General features: G+C 37.9%; 1 protein-coding gene across 1 annotated transcript in view; it reads right to left on the bottom strand.

Annotated features, from left to right (window-relative positions):
* The window catches only part of LOC122813176 (immunoglobulin superfamily member 10-like), a 365,060-nt gene extending 347,151 nt beyond the window's left edge, over nucleotides 1–17,909 (bottom strand). The window contains exon 1 of the mRNA XM_044085334.1: nucleotides 16,964–17,909. Within this exon, the coding sequence (XP_043941269.1) occupies nucleotides 16,964–16,997 (34 nt within the window). The 5' untranslated portion in view covers nucleotides 16,998–17,909. The remainder of the gene's footprint in view (nucleotides 1–16,963) is intronic.
* Between the last annotated feature and the right edge of the window lie 917 nt (nucleotides 17,910–18,826).

Below are 18,826 nucleotides of genomic sequence, written 5' to 3'. Positions count from 1 at the left end.
CTGGGGGAGGGGGGGGTTAATGTGACCAACACCTCCAGAGTCATGATATTCGCTGGTATGTTATGCTAGTTGGGTCAGTAACAAGTCCAGAAATTGACTAGAAGGGCATAGCAACATAGAATCATACAAACAGATCCTGGATAAGGCTGAAATCAGAATGCAGAAACATTCCCAAAACTTTGGCAGAAAACCTTAATTAATCCAAACCTTAAAAAGGAAATCAAGAAAACATGCACTTAGTTTACTTCCTGTTGCTAGTATAGCATTAACATGAATAATCCAAAACAGGTCACACACTAACTCCAAACAGTGAATTAAACAGACTGACTTCATAGAAGGACAGCACTGCAATGGCAAGTTATTTACTGCTTACTGGACCTTGGAAATGAGCATAGTCTTTCGAGAATGTTCTGCAGTTTATGACTCTGTGTATGAGTCTAGTGACTAGAAATTTCTACAAAAGTGAGCAAGCCAATAAAGCTCATCAATATAATGTGCCACATTAGTTAGGTCCCCATGGAAAGGTAAATATAGGTGACCTGCCTTCAGCTTCAGTATGGGCTCAAGTACCATAAGTTTAAAAAAGTGCATAGTACCTTTACTGGAAACGTGTTTGTAAAGTGCATTGGTCTGTATGCCTCTCTGAATGTCACATCATTACCAATGCATTATTTTGTTATGCCAAACAATAGGGATGGAGACATTAATTTAAAGATGGAAAATACTGAGTATAAATCGATAAATTTACTCTGTGCAGATATTCCCTGGGCTTGAATGAACATAACTCATTGAAACCCATTTTGAAAAAAATAATGGGGCTTTTGTTTCTAATTCTGTGTTTTTAATCATATTTTACTTTATTGATTAATGTATTTTAACCAATGAATGACATTGTAGGTATTACATTAGTTTTCTTAGGTTACTTATGTAACATGGTTTCATGAATGGATTTTACATCGATGAAGCAGTGAGTGAAAGTGTTTTTAAGCTTGGGTTCTATTAAATATTTTTCAATTTATTCTCCATCCTTGGTGTCTCGAGTGTTCTGTTTAGCAGTAGTTTTGACTTGGTTTGGTTACACTCATCTTTATCCACTGAGCATTCCCTACTTGCAACTAAATCAAGGATGCCAACTCCCCCAACAAAGGTAAAGCTAGCAATTAATTGGAGCAGAGTAATCCAAGGAAAGCCACACAGCTGCTCACATTCATGACCTACAAGAAATTCTTTTTTGACTGTACTGTCTTTTTTTTTCCAAGCTCTACTTTTAAATTGTATACTTCAATGCCTATATACTGCTTTACGTAATGCATTATAATCTCTACTTTTAAATTGTGTCTCTTTTGTGAAATAATACACCTGGGCTGTGCCTATAAAAGGTCTGTCTTAATCAGTACACTATACTGATCAACAAACTTAAATAAATTTAACTCTGGTCACCTGGGGAATTGCCCAGGCTTTATCCCCTTAAGACATGGAGCTGGCTAGTTATGTCAGTTAAGACTTAATGCCAGGGTGGCCTGCCTTCAGCACCTCACAGAGTCTTACACAGGAAAGAGCTAACCAGTCCAGCACAATCACTTTCTGCATCCCTAATAGGAGTCGGAGGTCCTCAGGAAAGTTACTTTTTAAGATCCCTGGTTTCTAGTGTGCTTTGAGTAATATCGCTTTTAATATGCTAGTGCTCAGGTTATAAAATAACCTCTTATCATGAGATGAAATAAAATGAAACTATAATCTCTTTCTAAAGGTTCCTAGCCCATTGCTGGGATCATTAACACTTAACATGCAGGAACATCACTTACCTGCAATACTTTATGACTGAAGTAACCAGGTGATTATGGTAAATTATCTAAATTAATGCCCTTGAGTTTCACAGCGAGTAGGACATTGTCTGGGACATTGTACATACTGTACAAGGTACTTCATGCATAAGGTGTGAAGAAACTGTATTTCAGTCTGATCTTACAGACACTACTTACTTTAGTTAAACCGCTGCTTAGTGTTTAACTTGATATTACAATTATATACATATATTTTGTCTGTCTGTTTTATATCAGTGAAGTCATGAATTAGATGTACTAATTCAAAGCCAAGGTCTTTGCTAGGTTGTCAGGTGAGTTCTACCTGTTTGTAACATAAACACTAAATAAAGTGTGAACACATTAATCTACAAATATGCAATAGGTATATGTTTATACTTTGCTTTTTTTATTTTGTATTTATGGATATCAATGGCGTGTTCTGATTTGGCAAATATATACAATGACTGCAGAGAAATAGATCAGTGGTATTAGCCAAGAAACTCATATGGGCAATCCTGTACTGAAGTATTTATGATTGGCAAAACAACTCATGTTACTTTTATGTTTTACCATAAACCATATGGGTTTTATCCTTGGGAGTCTCCTCTAAAATGGGTCATGGGAACAATGGAACTTGGTCAGTAAATAACTAAACACCTAAATAGGGTTACCATGAAAAAAACATATACTTCTGAAATACATGATGTAGAATATAATAAAATGTCAAATGGTATGTGGTTTCATGTTATTCTACTTAACATGAACCTATAACAATACAGTGACTGCTCTGAGTATGATAAAGCTAACCCTGAGATGCTGTGACATACACAAACTACATTCCATTTGCTGCTATTTTCTTGAACCACAGATTTCTGAATACACCTTTAAATGTTTTTCTCTGAGAAAACAAAATTAACGGTTTTAAAGCTTGAGATGTATAAGAGAGAGCTGAGAGCAAAAAATGAAAAAACATATAAATGCTTTCAATCACATCTTTTTCTTCTATGTATTACTTGTGCTCCCACTCAGTTTTAAGTGGATTGTAATGTTTTCCAGTTTGTTCTACCTCAAATCTACATGATGTATCAGTTGTACTGACGAGTCTGCTTTTCAGTTGAGGCTTCTTCCTCCAAAAGTGCATTCTGTCCTTCTCAATAAGACATTGATTTGCCTTACGTTTCCTCAAACTTCCTCTTTCCATAATGCCAGTTATCTAGTTTAATGATTTCTTTGGTGACAGAGCCAGTACAATTTTTTTTCTTTCACAACAGTTGAATTTAGCTTGAAGTTACTAAATAGAATTTATGAACATGTTCTGTTTACAGCAAGAAGCAGCAGCCAAAATTATTTGCATAAAGGCCTTAAACATTGTAGATGCAAGTTTCCTTCCATCCCCCTGTACTCACTCTCTCCCTTAGCTACATGTATCAGATTTCCTGTCACTTACACATACCTGCTTAACTGTGAATAATGTCTCGGTACTTACGTATTATCGCAGGGAGGCCATGGTGATGCAGCGGTTAGCATTGCCGCCTCACAGCAAGAGGTCCTCCGGTTTGATTCTCAGCTGGGGTGCCTTCTGTGCGGAGTCTGCATGTCCTCCCTGTGGTCGCGTGGGTCTCCTCCGGGCACTCTGGTTTCCTCCCACATCCCAAAGACATGCAGTAGGTGGATTGGACACTAAATTGGCCCTAGGTGTGAGTGTGTGCATGTGTGTGCCTTCTGCGGAAGGTTGGGCGCCGGGCTGGCAACTCGACACTGTAAAAACCACTGTCAATCATGAGCGGACAGATAATCCGTTGTGGTGACCCCTAACCGGGAAAAACTGAAAGAAGAAGAAGACGACTTGCGTATTATTGCAACCAGATTTTCGTAGTTGCGAAAAGAGCATACCTGCACAAATAGGAGTGCAGGAAACACTTGAAATGGTTATTGTAAGTTATTCGAACTGGAAAAAAAAATTGTACATTACTTTTAGGAACATGAACATTTTAAGAAATCCTCTTCCTGTTTTGCATGCCTTACACACGCACGCCTGAATCACCATGGCTGCTATCGCCCTGAACTGAATTCCTTACTTTCGTGAAAATTTCAGTAATAACTAATTAGAGTCCTTGTGTGTAGTAGGTAAATACCTCAAACACTTCTTAAAATAATCCAAAAACTTTTTGACACAACTGACAGCAAATTAATTACACATCTGTGTTACCCAAACAAATGAATAACAGAACTTTGGCAACATTTGTTGCCACGACAAAGAAACGTGCAGCAGGCGGACTTAAAAATAACATAAATGCAAGCAGTGAGCTGCAGACAGAAACATGAGCAGTACTTTTTTGTACATTTTATTCTTATCACTACATGAGAAAAGACTGTTTTGCATACATTACTCAACATTTCTACAACTGTAATGACCATATTTACCGCTATTGCCGTTAAATATATGGTTGCGATAATACGCAAGTACCAATGTCTCATATTAACAAATTAGGTGGCATCATGCTGTATGCACTACATTTAATACAGGTGTCTGAGCTTTACAAGCTGTAAATGCTATACAGTGTATGTAACATGGTGGCTTTCTTATTAAGTAATATAATACATTTTTACTGTTAGTTCATGGGTACTAGGCTAGCTGCCATTGTGGGTCATTTTAAGCCTAGCTGGTTTCCCTTCTTGTGCTCAAATTAACCCATCCCATTTGGTAAGAGATTGGCCTTACTTATCACATGGTCCATAATTATATATTACTCCTAATGAGAATAATCATATCATAGGTAACTTGAGGACCCATGCATGGGATAACGCATTTAGGAGCTGCCTCTGCCCATTAGTAGTACAGGCGCCAGTCCTGGGATAAATTTTCTGTTTCCCATCCGCAGATCCAAGTTGTGCTTGAATATGGACAGGATGAATTTTGTTTTATATGAATGGGGAGTCTGTCCCACATAAGTAGTATCCATTGCAAAGGGAGCACTTTGCAATGCCGAAATCCTGAAAGATCGTATTTCATATGGCCGACACCATATGATCGAACTTTCAGAATCCCGACATTGCGAATGGAGATCTGCATACAGCATGGAATGGGAGATTTCCATTTTCCTTGCTGTAGTGTGATCTTGGAGTTGGAATATTTAAGTAGTGGGGGTGTGGGGGTTGCAGCGGGTCTTGCCCCCCCCCCCGCAGAAACATTTAAATTTTTTTTTTTATTTGCTTTTGAATTTCGATATTCCGAAACATCGATCATATGGTCTTGAGCATATGAAATTCAATGTTTCGGAATTTCGAGATTCTGAAGTGAATCTGTTGCAAAATATACCTGACCCTGCAAGCAGTTCTGCTGATGTTGCAGAAGAGTTTTGATCCCTAGGCTGAGTATATCTGATGCCATCTGACTGACCCCTACACAAAATATTTCTGATGCCATTTGACTTGCTGATGTGCAGTAAATCCATCAGTGTTGGGTCTGAAGATGCATTCTAAACCAGACACAGGTCACTTCTTAGTAGTCTGAAGGATACAAAGTATAGTGACAAGGCTTTGAGATGGTCCATGTAGGACATGTTATTAAGGCTTGTATCCTTCTAGTATGGTATCTCTGTGGTCATTACAGTTGTTGCATGTGTCTGGGCAGTTACATGCCAAAGGGGGCGTTATACTCGACTGGCCTAATTAGGGCTGAGTAAAGGAGGACGATGACATCAATAGATCTAGACACAACCCCTCTGTTTATAATCTGTGGAATATAGAATGACTTTCTAACAACAGTGGACACATGTTGGTCAAAAGTTAGATCAGTGTCTATATACGTTCCAAAATCCTGAACCACTGGGTCAACTCATATGGGTGTGTTGTCAATGTTCACAGGGCTCTGACCTTTTGGAATTTCCTGGTAAACGAAGGCAAATTCATAAAGAAAAAAAACCAAATAGGATTTAAGAAATTAAAAAACACAGGAGAAGGACACTCCTACCAATTAAGACAGAACAGATCAGCAAGAGCAATGAAGAATCAGATTAAAGCATACATAAAACATTTATAAGTACACAAAAAAGCAAAGAAAGATAAAGACCGTAAAGAAAGTAGATGGGATATGTGCAAAAAATCGATTTTGAGAAGTACAGCAACAAAAGGAATCCTTTTCTATATTTAGTGAGAATGAGATGGATACGTTATCATACCCAATTACAGAAGCAACCAGGAAATGGACCGATCCCAGTCCATCATAAAGCAAATAGTCATCAGTAAACTTAAAATTCTGAATGACAAACAATAGGTTTTGAAAAAGAGTTTGTCCGTGTACTTTAGAGAACTGAGATGAAAGCATGTAATCTCTAGCTAACTTTTTCAACAAATCATAGGGAAAGGATAAGGTTCCTGTGGCTGCAGAAGGGCTGATATGATTTCACTTCACAAGACTGAAAGCAAGGAGAAGAAAACACTATCAACCTGTCAGTGTAAACTCAGCTGTAGGTAAAATCATGGAACTGTAATTACTACTGAAGGAGAAATTATGACAAAACTAGAAGCCATTGTGGCACTGTATCAGCATGGCATCAGATAAGGAAGGTCATGCAACACAAATAAGAGTTTTCTGACTGGTAACAGTAGTAAAGCAGAATGGGAATGTATGTACGGCTTACTTAAATTTCAGCAAGATGTCTGATACACCATTACCTAAAAAGTAAGCAAACAAATTATACAGCTTGCTAGCTAAAGGATAGAAAGAGTCATAATAGACATGGTCTGTTCATATGACAGGATATGGCAAGAGTCAGTAGTGAATCTGGTCCTTAGCACTGTTTATATTTGTAACACTACATAAGGTTGAAAAGGATAAATAAGCCTTTTTGGTGATGACTCAAGTATATGCAACAGGGCTGTTACGCAGAAAATACAAGGATGGAAAAAAATAAGACAACTCGAGAATAACCTAAAGCTGTCTGCTTAAATTCTCTGCATCGATGCAGAATAAAAGCAAGAAGTGTAGGTAGGATGCAGCAAAGGGGGCAGTTGTCCTGGATACAAAGTGTTGGAGGGGCAATCAGTAGACTCTGATCAATCTTCAGTACATACCAATATTTAGAAATAAATGACAGTATAGCATTTGCAGTCAGAATTAAAGTGCTGTAATTCTACATGTGTGGCATAAACTATAGCCACTGTTTGTTTTTGATGTTTTGCTTCTCATCTTAAGGTAGAGGGGCACAAGATTGGGGTGGACCTGGCACAAAAATACCTAGCTACATCTGATGAAAACAAAAACCTGCAAAAAGAGTGAACAACTGGAGGAGAAACAGTAGCCGCAACAAAACTGGAAATAGTCTTAGGAGCACTCCTTTCAGATAATCTAATGTCCAGGAACACTCCTATTAGATAATCTCACATCCAAGCACACTACTAATGGACAATCTAATGCCCAGGAACACTACTACCAGATAATCTAATATCCATGAACACTCATATCCCAAAATCTAAGTCAGAAACACTCGTATCCCAAAATCTAAGTCAGAAACACTCGTATCCCAAAATCTAAGTCAGAAACACTCCTATCAGATAATCTAACGGCCAGAAACACTCGTATCACATACTCTAATGTCCAGGAATACTCTAATCAGACAATCTAAAGGCCAGGAACACTTGTAACACACAACCTAACAACCAGGAGCCTTTTGTATCACATAACCTAACAGCCAGGAACGACACACACACACACACACACACACACAGATACACACACACACACACACACAGATACACACACACTTTTAAAGCTGTTTAGAACACATGAACAAGAATATATGTCCAAAACGCTAGTGACACCAATAATTTAAAAAGGCTCCACACGTTACATTTCCCTTTTTGCAGGAACAAAAATAAATGACTGTATGAGGAATATTTTGCATATCATTTATTAAAGTCTACAGATAGAGGGTCATCGATAATATGCTTATATTTTACTGACTCTCAAGGTTTTTTAAACTTGTTTTTCCGAGTAGTATCCAACAGTCCTACAGGAAGTGGGAGGAGCTATGGGTTATTAAGATTCAAATTGTATGTTAATTAGGTGTCCAGATTTTTGGATGCCCTTTATCTACTTTTCAAGGGCCTGTGTACCTATTTTCAATGTCTGAAAGATGATAGGTATGGTACTGTACTTTAAGAAAGTGGCTAGAATAAAAACATGCTAGGAGCATTTAAATACTTTGTCAGAGTAAGGAATTCACAAACTCTGAATGAAGTATTAAAAAAGTGTAAAGTGTGTGTGTGTGTGTAGTAAGGTGGAAGCTGTGTAATGGGTGCTATTTTTGATTAGATGGGTAAGGGTTGGCCACCTGACTACAAATATTTTGTTTTATTTTAATGTTGCACTACTGGCAGCTGAGCAGGACACACACACACACACACACACCATATATAATAGATAGATGGATGGACAGATATACATGTTTCTGCATCATTTTGTTGAAAGTAGCTTTGACTAAAGAAAAAACAATAGGTACAAATGACTAAAAGTACATTGGACTGCAAGCTACTTCATTAAAAACATTCTACACAACATATATACCACAGAATGTTTTTTTGAGGGGCATACCCCCTGCATCCCCCAAGTGAGGAGCTTTACCCCTACTTCCCCTTAATTTTATATTTTAATTACAGGGAAGCACATAGTGAATCATTGCTGGTGCACAAACAAACATTTACAAATCTAGGAGTACAACATGATAATGGGCTTTACCAATCCACACAAAGTCTTCTAAATTTTGGCCGCAACAAGTCCCATGATTAAATATGACATCAAAAATACCATCAATAGATTTCAGCAGTTTTTGGCAAGATGGCCTTTTAGTCAAATGTGCTTTCAGTCATTGTTTCGACCATTTGTCATTCAGTCAAAGCTACCTTTGACGAAAAGATACATAGACATTACATATACATTAAAATTAAAACATGTATGTGTATGTGTGTATGTCCATGCATGTGCATGAACATACAGAACCAGGAGACAGAAAGCACCGTTTGAGCTTTTTCTTGCTTTCCTAAGTGCTTTTCCTGTTTTGCTCTGTCTTAACTAGTATGTAGAAATTAAAACATAGAAATTAAATGGAGAGGTAAACATGATCTAGGTGATTATATATGTTGGCATTTAATAGCGACCATTTTGCTAAGAAAGTAGTGCATGTAGAAATTAAGTGGAGAGGTACACCATGACGTAAAACAAACATTCTAGGTGGCTGTGTGCATTGTACGAGCTGTTAATTAACATACGTGCCCTATACAATATTTTTTATTTTCATTCCGGTTATGTAAAACCCTGCCTCAGACAGGGAGGAAGAAAATGATTAGGAGATCCCACTTTCACACTGTAATTTGATTTAACAAAATACAATAAGTGCTGCTAGAAGATATTAGCTGTCTGCTTGGCTTCTGCTAGGTTACCAGAACATTCTGTGGAGGAGGTAATGTGTAAACATCATGAGATCATACTGAATGCTGTTCCTGACACACAGCTATTTAACCTTGCTTAAAAATCACACACTACTAGGTGGATGAAGATAGACAAGTTTCAAACCTTGCAAATTTGCTGAAAGCAGACTAGATAAAATATGCTTTAACTAAGATTACATATAGTTAGGGTGCCATACACTGTTTTTGGTATTAGCAAAAACTAAGTTATTAATAACCTGGTTTCAGGCCTAAAACAGTGCTTGGGTCTACAGAATATATACCAATTTTACAAATGGTTTACTTGACAAAAGTAGTGACAAAGTCCTTAAAGGTCATGGTACAGTACAGTAGCTAACATCGTCCAAGTTTCTGCTTACTCAGCGGATCCCCATTGTAGCCTTAACATTATTAAATGAGACTGTACCTGGAGTATATTAATAGTATTTACCAAAGTAAATATTTTTTCTCTCAGTTCAGTATTACTCGATTGCCACCGACCCATTTCATTAGGGAGTTAATACCAGTTTGCAACCTGTGTGTGAGTCAGTAGATGCAGTGTGTAGAGTGGGGTTAACAGCATACTGAAGAATTAAAACACCTTTTGAATGTCAATGCATTTCATTTAAGAAAACTAAGAAAAAATAGGTCTAAGAATGGCTCTTTGTAGTATCCAAGTATTTGACCGATAATGTCCATAAATTGCCAGCGTCTCCTGGAAACTGGACAATGAAGCAAATAAACTGTATAAGATGCAATTTGCATAAAACATCAGAAGAAGAGCTCACTACTATCTACGACAGTAGTAAAATATATAAAGAGTATGGAATAACTTTGAATAGAAAAGTTTCTTACTGAAGGCCAACAACTGAGTGACACTTCTTTGTGCCTGTAGAAATAAAACCTATATTTTAACAAATAGGTTCATAGGTGTGTACTAGGCTAAAAACCACAAGGGCCCTTTTAAGCCTAGCCATGCATTCCAAATCTCTGACAAGTTCCGGTACCCTTGAAAAGTGTAAGCAGGGGCTTGGGAAGTGAAACATTTACAAGCATGGGCCTGGGATACGAACCATTTACAGGCTGCCTGTGTCCATTACAGACATAGGTGCCAAACCAGAGATGAATTTCCTGTTCTCCATCCAGTTGTCTAAGTTACACTTGAATTGGGTTAGGGAGGAACTCTGCTTCTTATGGATGGGGAACCTGCTCCAGAGAAGGGGTAGTCTCTGGGATACATACCAGTCTCTCCACCAAGTCCTATTTATATCACAGGCAAGGTTTAAGTCTTTAGAATGGGTAATTCTGGTGCCGTTTGTTTTGTGGCTATGCAGGAGATCCATCAGAGTAGGGTCTGACAATGCCTTGTATGCTTGACATAGATCTCCCCTCAGCAGCCTGTAGGAGGCAGAATACAGGCATAGGACATGTTACTTACGTCCTGTATTCTTTTAGTGAGGAACCTCTGTGGACATTCCAGTTGCTGGATATGCCTGGTTAGCTGCATACCAAATCGGACATTGTATTCAATGACAGGTCTGACGAATGCTGCATATAGTGGAACAATGACTTATTTGGACCCTGATGCTATACTGTTGTTTATAAGTTACACAACATAGAATGATTTCCTCACTACTGTAGACATGTGATAGTCAAAGAATAGATTACTGTCTGTGTGTGTCTCCAAGTCCCTGACTACTGGATCAACTCTTGGCAGTGTGTGGTTGATTCGATCCAGAGGTAGATGATTTCCTGAAGGATACTATTATGCATTTCTTGGCATTTCATTTTAGTCCATGGCTCTGGTATCAATTGTTTGTTTGTGTCGACCCTTCCTGGAGAACACGTGTGGCCTCCTAATGCCTGCCAAGCTCAGTAACAAGACATACGTGCACCTGGGAAGCTTACTACAGAACAGTTTTCATCCTAATCAAACTGCTATACTAAATAGCTATTATTTCACTTTAATTTATTTATTTATTGTCATCTGTTTACTAGGAAAGTCAGACTGGGCACAGGTGCCCTTTTTCATCAGAGGCCCAGGAGAAAGGCTCCAAGTAATTATATTTAATGCAATCAATATTCACAATAACAAATTTAATAATGCAATTTCAGTGAATACATTGCATAATAGCCAGTATAATAGATTCTGTACTCATATTCACAAACAGTGTATAAGCCTTGCATTAAGACTTTACAGATATAAGAGTGGTGTGTCAGACAGGTAGGAGCAATTTAAGCAAGACAAGACAACTGTTATACCTGTGGTAGAATTATGCACACAGCAAGAGTCTGCATAAATTAAAAAAAGAAATCTTACAAAAAGTATCCATAAACCATTAAGATCCTCTTCAGTGAAGCTCAGTGGATACCCGTTTACCAAATGGATAATCCACAAACTTGATAGAACTTACCCAGTGTTTTTGTGAACTCAAAATTACTTATAATAATTAAAAGGGTAAAGTGGCAAGCAGCCCTGCATATGTGTGTGTGTGGGGGGGGAGGGGGCTTTCCACTGTCTACATAAAACAAGTTTAGTAGCTTTCTTATTTAGTAAACTTCTCTCAGTTGAATGGGCTTTGCTGAAATGAGTTAAGGCAACATACCATATTCAGTAAATGTCTGTGCTAAGAGAGTTGAAAGGATGTTTAATACTGATTGCTCACATAGAACTATCACAAAAGAGGACAGTTTGGACTGTCCAAAGCAAATGCTTCCTTTATTTACTGTGCAAAACTGAAATTGGCAAATCGGTAACCCATCCATGGTACTAATGAAGACAAGGAGCATCAAGGCAAACACTGGGAGAAGTACATCTCTAATGAGTGAACCGAACTTTACAGAAATAAGGAATGTATTTTTGCAACCTACTGATCTTAGATTTTAATTATATATATATAAATGTACAGAAGATCATAAACAATTTATTTACAAGCTATTTATGTGATTTTTTAAAAAACTAAAAAAAGAAAACATTATCTTTGATAACAGCTTAAGCTACTGGCCCAAGTCTGCTTGGTAAAAGTTGATAACTAAAATTCATTTAAACTGGGAAGAAGTAAAACAGATAAGTCTGAAAGAGTCCAAAGAAGGCACTTCTGAAACAGGAAACTGCATTTAATGAATAAATAGGCATGCTAAAAAGAAAGACAACTATTGTTTGTACTCAGTCAGATGCCAAACCTAGATTTTCAGACAATGATCAGTTTTTTATGCCATGTGTACTAAAGTATTAGAAGAAACATAGCAAACTATTTAGATTAGGCTAAATACATAATGAAAAATTCTAGAACAGAAATATCTAGAAAAGGCCACTTTTCTTGTACCTGTATTGAAAATTGATGAAGAATCAGAGTGTGTGAGATGACACATGGCTAATAGATACTGTGAAGATATGTGAAGGCCGTCAGCTTAGCTAGATATAGTTTTGTAGATAATTCTGTCATTTGTAAATATTAAGATAAGCCACAGGCTTGTTCTCTTAAATGGAAGAAAATGGTGTTAAATGTTGAATGACAAAAATGTAGCAACAGTGCACTCTGCTGGAAGAAAGCTGATAAGTCAAGCCTTGTATGATTGTTTGATCTCAAACTCGGAGCCCTGGTGTCTGAACCAGCAGATTCTTTCTATTGTTTTGAGACCAGAGTTAATTGCTAGATTTTACATATATAATGTCTTTAATTGATGTAGCTTCCTGACCAGGTGCAAGCTTACTAAGAAATGTAAATGTAGAGTTTCTGTTAGCCTGGGAAACCAGATAATTTTAAGAATTATGTAATCTAAAATGAGTCAGCAGTCTGTCAATTTAAAGGACTTTCTCAGAGACAGAGAGAGATCATTTTGCATGTGTCTTCAGAACTGACCACCTCACCAACACTTGCTTTGCTCTGTCTGTATGCAAGTAGGATCTTAGACTTTAGTGTTTCTCTTAAGAAATAGATAGAAAATTGTAGGTTTAGACTAGCTGTTTTCTGTACTGATGTCAGAACTATTCTACTGTATTATTTTAAGCATTTTCCTGTGATCGCTGAACCCTTGACTAGCACTGTGTAGTCAGAAGTATTGTCTTGTTTTTTTTTTTTTTTTATTTATTATTAAATATTTTAAAACATTTCAACTGTGGCTGTTTTGTGTAGAGATAAAGCTCTAGAGTACATTGCATGTCTATAGTGATAGTGTACAAAGCCACTCCAAGTAAGTCTTACTGCTCAGTCACGCTTACCATTTGGATAATAATATTGCACAGTAATTGGACACCTTTTGGTAAGGGCCTTTTTAGCAGCTGATAAGTAAGGGTCCTGGTGATAGTGATTACTACCTTACAGCCTGGACAGAAGGGGCACAGCTAGTGAACCTGACAGCCTTCCCCAGGAGTGTCTGTGTGGTTGTACATAAATCATATCTCAAAGTGTGTGTGTGTGTGTGTGTGTGTGTGTGTCAGCTACTTGGGCAGGGACACAAAGCACTGGTTTGACAGAGAGTGTGCTAGGAGACTTGGCTTGGGACCCTGGCTAAGGACCCCACTTTATAGCTGTGCCAGTGGGGAGTCTTATTGGGTATCTGGAGAGAAAGAGAGAAACCAGCCACAGACTGAATGTGATCTCTGTGTGCTCTCAAGGGAAATTATACTTTACTGTGTGTGTATTTGTTATCCTTCTCAATGTGGACGCCCCTCACTGGTGTTAGTGGTGAGGATTGAGGCTCCTTGATTGCCGGGCCAGTGCACGGGCATCACAGATACAAAGGAGCATTTTATTGAAGTACCCTATACTTCAAGTGACTGTCCTATGTGCATTGCTGGCAAGTGTGACTATTTTTCTAAATTAGATACAAGTTACACTTATGAAAACATGGTTTTGGATGCTGACTCTAGGAAATACTAAACCAAAGTACTCATAAAGGTATGTTTACTTGTAACATTTTACCTTCTGGAATGTTATCTATACCAGAGTCTGTAGGGGTTACCAAAGACCGGGGAGAACCCTTATTTATACCTGTGGTGACATTCTTGAGATTTTCAGTTTTTTTTCTCCTAGTGAAAGATCACCACTGACTCCCTTAATAAAACTATGTTGCTGAGTGCATAAACCTTTTTTTTCCCTGGGAAACAAAGAGTGTTGTGGTTTCATTGAAAGTCTCAAAGTCTACCTCAACTTTATTCACTGGAAACTGGAGTGAAAACCTTGAATGGTAAGCCAGTGGTCTAACTACTTACAGCCTATTACAAGTCTTCATGCCAGATACTTCGCAGCATTGTTACACATGCCTTTGTATTATTGTTGTATTATACTGTTAACATTTTAGTAATATTACATCTATCTATCCACTTTAGTCAAGTAACCCATATGTCGACTTGAGAAATGTTAACCGCAAAAGGTTTACAAACAGAATGTCGACACGTTACAATGTATGCCCTGAGAGAGAACCTTGGTGCATGCAATTCACACACATACACACACAAACAAACATTATTTTCTGCAGGGGGTCAAGACCTCCCTTCACCCCAATGTGGGGGGCTGTGTCGCCCATTCCCTGCTAATATATATATATATATATATACACATACATACTCTGAGATCACACAATCTCCAGGTACAGGGAATATTCCCCTACCTAAGAATTGTTGATCTCACACACTTGTTGAGCTGCACATATCAACCAAATGTAGTCAATTAAACACATATTGACAACCACACATACATACACAAACTGTATAAAATACAAACTGTTTTTTGTAAGTCTTAACATGTACTGAAATGTTACATCTGCTGATGGTGTACTGTATGATAAACTACTGTATATATTGCTCTATGAGCCTGGTTTGTGGCTGAAAAAAAGTGTACAAGTGTATATATTTAGAGAAACAGAAATGTATATATACGTGTGTATGCGCATTTGTGCTGAAAGTTATTACTTAAATTCCAAGTTCTTAGCATAAGAAATAGTAGTGTTGTAGTACACTGGCTATCAAGTAGTTATGTTAACTAAGTACATTTGATTAACTCCCAGACCAAGCTACTTCTGAGCTCCATCCCTTTGAGTAGCTAAATATACAATCCCTGCAAAGTTGCACCTAGATGTTCTGCTCAGGTACTGAAGTACAAACACTGACTTTTGTTGCTGCTGCCTTTATTTAAAAGTTTGGGGATCGTATTAAAGTTGTTAAATAATTTAAGATATTCAGACTTCAGTACATAGCAAAATTCTAAACAGCATTTTTACAGTATTTTGAATTCCGTAGTTGAAGCTTACCACCCCAGATGACAAGCATGAACATCATCTGAACACTCCTCTAGAGGAGTTAACAATCAATGGCATAACCACTGTCAATGCCCCATTCATTTGTGGGTACACTCTTACAACATTATGCAGCTACCTGCTCTAATGTGGATTTTGGAAACATATAACAACTTATTCTGAAAGACACATTCAAGACCAGTGGAGAAGTGGATATGTAGAGGGTTAAGGGTCAATGATATTCATGTAAACAATGCTATGTTTTCATTGGCAGTGAAAATAAGCAGGTACCCCAGGTAGGCTTGATGACTTTACTGAATTATCATATCAACACCTGTGTTTTCTGAACTGATATTAGAGTATGAAAGACACTATATGAAAATGGAATTAAGTCTTCAGTTAGCTAGGCCACATCTCCATTTTCATTCATTTGCAGAAATGATCACACAGTGGCAAACAACATGCACTACAGCTCAACAAGCATAACTTCTGTTTTTCTAGTGCTGGTAACTGAGTTCAGCTCTTTTGACACTCACTGTGTAGCAGTTATAATTCAGCATTTGCTTTAGGTAACTAAAGTGCAGTATATTGGCAGCTATGGCGCTATCAGTCATTAAACCATAGCTAGAACAGTACATGGACTCAGTGATACTAATATTCAAAATTACCTTTTTAATGTACAACTGTACAGTGTACATTAAATAAAAACTGTTTAATGGTCGGAAGGCCATACAAACTTATGGATTGCATTATTCAATTCAGGCCTTAAAAAAATCTGAAAAATACACAAACATTCCCCAGTACACAAACAATTACATTGACACACTGTCACTTCATACCCGGAAAGTTAACCACATTAAGAAATAGCCAATAACGAAACCCAGTTTCACAAGAGAGATAACGACTCGCAGTGCAACCATAAACAGAAAATTAACAGAAATGTTAATGTGCAGTAGAGTGCATTACAAAGTACTGTGTGAAGTTGCAGAAAAATACAAAACACTTAAGAATCAAACTGCAGCTGTGTTTTTTTTTTTGGCAGTTCTTTAGACACTACTATGCTTATGACACCTCCCAACTTAAGCTGGCTTGGATACAATACTTCTTCCTGCAGAATAGGTAGATAGATGCGTTTTGTCCGTGAGTCTAAGTTAAACTTAAACATTTTCTTTCACAGACCATCACCATCACATGTACAAGCTAATAAATCATGGTCTGCTGTTTAAAAGCTAATGCTGAACAGTATGTTTTAGTTCTCCAATATGTGTTTTTTTTTTAATTCTCAGACACTGACGTTTTAAAAAAAGTGCTACAAAAAACATTTTAAAAAGTACATTATTTGGACTGTCAAAGTGCAGAACACTCAACAGCCTCCCACCACCGTTTTGGTGCTGCATAAGCGAAACGCAGCACCTTGAAGTTTGGGAATAAATTTGAGCAAAACTTCGGGGAATCAAAGTACTTGATGCTCTTACCCTGGTAGCCCATTCGCGTATCTCTGTTCTTCATCCCTGCTCAGACTTTAACTTCCTGGATCGCCTGTACAATCCCTGCTTAGAATTTAAATTCCTCGATCCTCTGTACAATCAGTAAAAACTTTCCATGGGCTGGGGATGGAGTTGAACATCCCAGCTTCTCTACTACCTCACTTTCCCAAGCAGAACGGACAGCATGCAGTCTGATGCTGGCACTGAACCAGCAAGGGCTGCAGTTTTTTTTGGTTGTTAAGGTAGCCGGTTGCTTCACTCGGTCCCTGGCTGTGCTTCTCTGGGGTGTGTCATAATTCTCGTCAAGAGGAATGTGGAAATTCGGCTTACTAATGAAGCTGACCCTTGCCAGACATATTGGTGTGTGTGTGTGTGTGTGTGTGTGTGTGTGTGTTGGGGGCGGTTAACTCTCTCCTTACCAGACATTACTAACATATTGTGATATTAATATCCTGCTGACGTAATTAACTACACACACCATTCCAGCCCCCCCCCCCCCCATGATAGCACAGCGCGAACTGCCTTCATTCAATGACCCCACCCAACAAAAAGACAGTGTTGTGGTTACAGAATTCCAGGCAGTTGTATTTCTTGTAAAGACCTATTAGCAACGGTGACAATCTCAGCTCAGGAAGGATGCGTACTTATTTATGTAAAAGCTGATTTTTCCTTGCAATTCAAGTCTGTAATCAGTTCTGTGGTAATCGGTCTTTTTACTTGGTGGTAACGCACTAACTAAGGAGTGAAAGGCATAGTAAGTCCAACTTCCTCAGGTGCGCCCTGTGCTCTGTTTGGAATTCGGCATAGTACTATCCTCATAATATCACTAGAACTTTTTATTTTCATTTTTCTTTTCCGTTTCCAAATGCTGTTACCATTGTAAATATTAAGAAATACAATGGTGAGAGTTAATTTAAGTAGGGAAACTGAACAACAGCAAAAGCAGAGAACACTAACCGCCACACCACACCCACCTGTAACTGTTGAAACAAACCCGCCTACTCGTGAAAAGTACAGCCCCAGTCTGGCGTCTGTCAGTAGGGCCACGCCCATAGGCACGCTCTTCTGCTTAATTGCTGCGTCACTTTCGCTTGTACTTACCTGTACAGGTCGAACAGCTAGGGACGTTCAGTTACTCTACTGACATTTATGTAAACTCAGCACCATAACTTTCAATACCTCTCAACCTCTTAAAGCAATAAATCTGGACAAAACCATGAATAAAGGGGCAAAGGCCCAAAAATAGGGACAATTTTAAATATTGCTCTTAAAATCTTAGAAAGTTGATAGAATAACAGATTTTACATTAGCGTGAATTTTCTGAATGGTATGGAATCTTAAATGTTTGTCATTATTATTTAACTTAAATCTTTAATGATTTGCCACTAATTTGCCAGAAAAGCACAATTTTAATGAAAAACTGGACAAAAAATATGACAAAAAGCTGGACGTTAGATTTTTTTGCTTGATATTTTTGGTCTGCTTCCCATAAAATTGTGGTTTTCTGTCAAATCTCTGGCAGATCATTTTTGGGCCTTTGTCCTCCCATTATTTGTGTCCATGTTTCTTGCTCTAAGAGGTTGAGAGGTATATTCAAAACCTGCAGTTTTCTGGTTATGCAGGCACCAATATTGTCATTTAAATGATGGCCAACGGTTAAAGGCTGATGTTAAACCTGAGATTGTTTGACATTAACTGGTGTATGCTTCATGCACTTTTGGGGTGGTAGCTTGTAAAAGGTAGAAACGTGCCTATTGCTGATACATCTTTTTAAATGTGTAATTTTAAACTGTGTTCTTTGTTTTAAAAGAGGAATCCCCAGAGTAATCCTAGTGATGCATCATACTTCTC

This window comes from Protopterus annectens, chromosome 10.part0, assembly GCF_019279795.1.
Source record: "Protopterus annectens isolate FY-2018-M chromosome 10.part0, PAN1.0, whole genome shotgun sequence".
In the NCBI taxonomy this organism is placed as follows: domain Eukaryota; kingdom Metazoa; phylum Chordata; order Ceratodontiformes; family Protopteridae; genus Protopterus; species Protopterus annectens.
The sequence above is the reverse complement of the archived record's forward strand: the minus strand, read 5'-3'. Positions and strand labels throughout refer to the sequence as shown.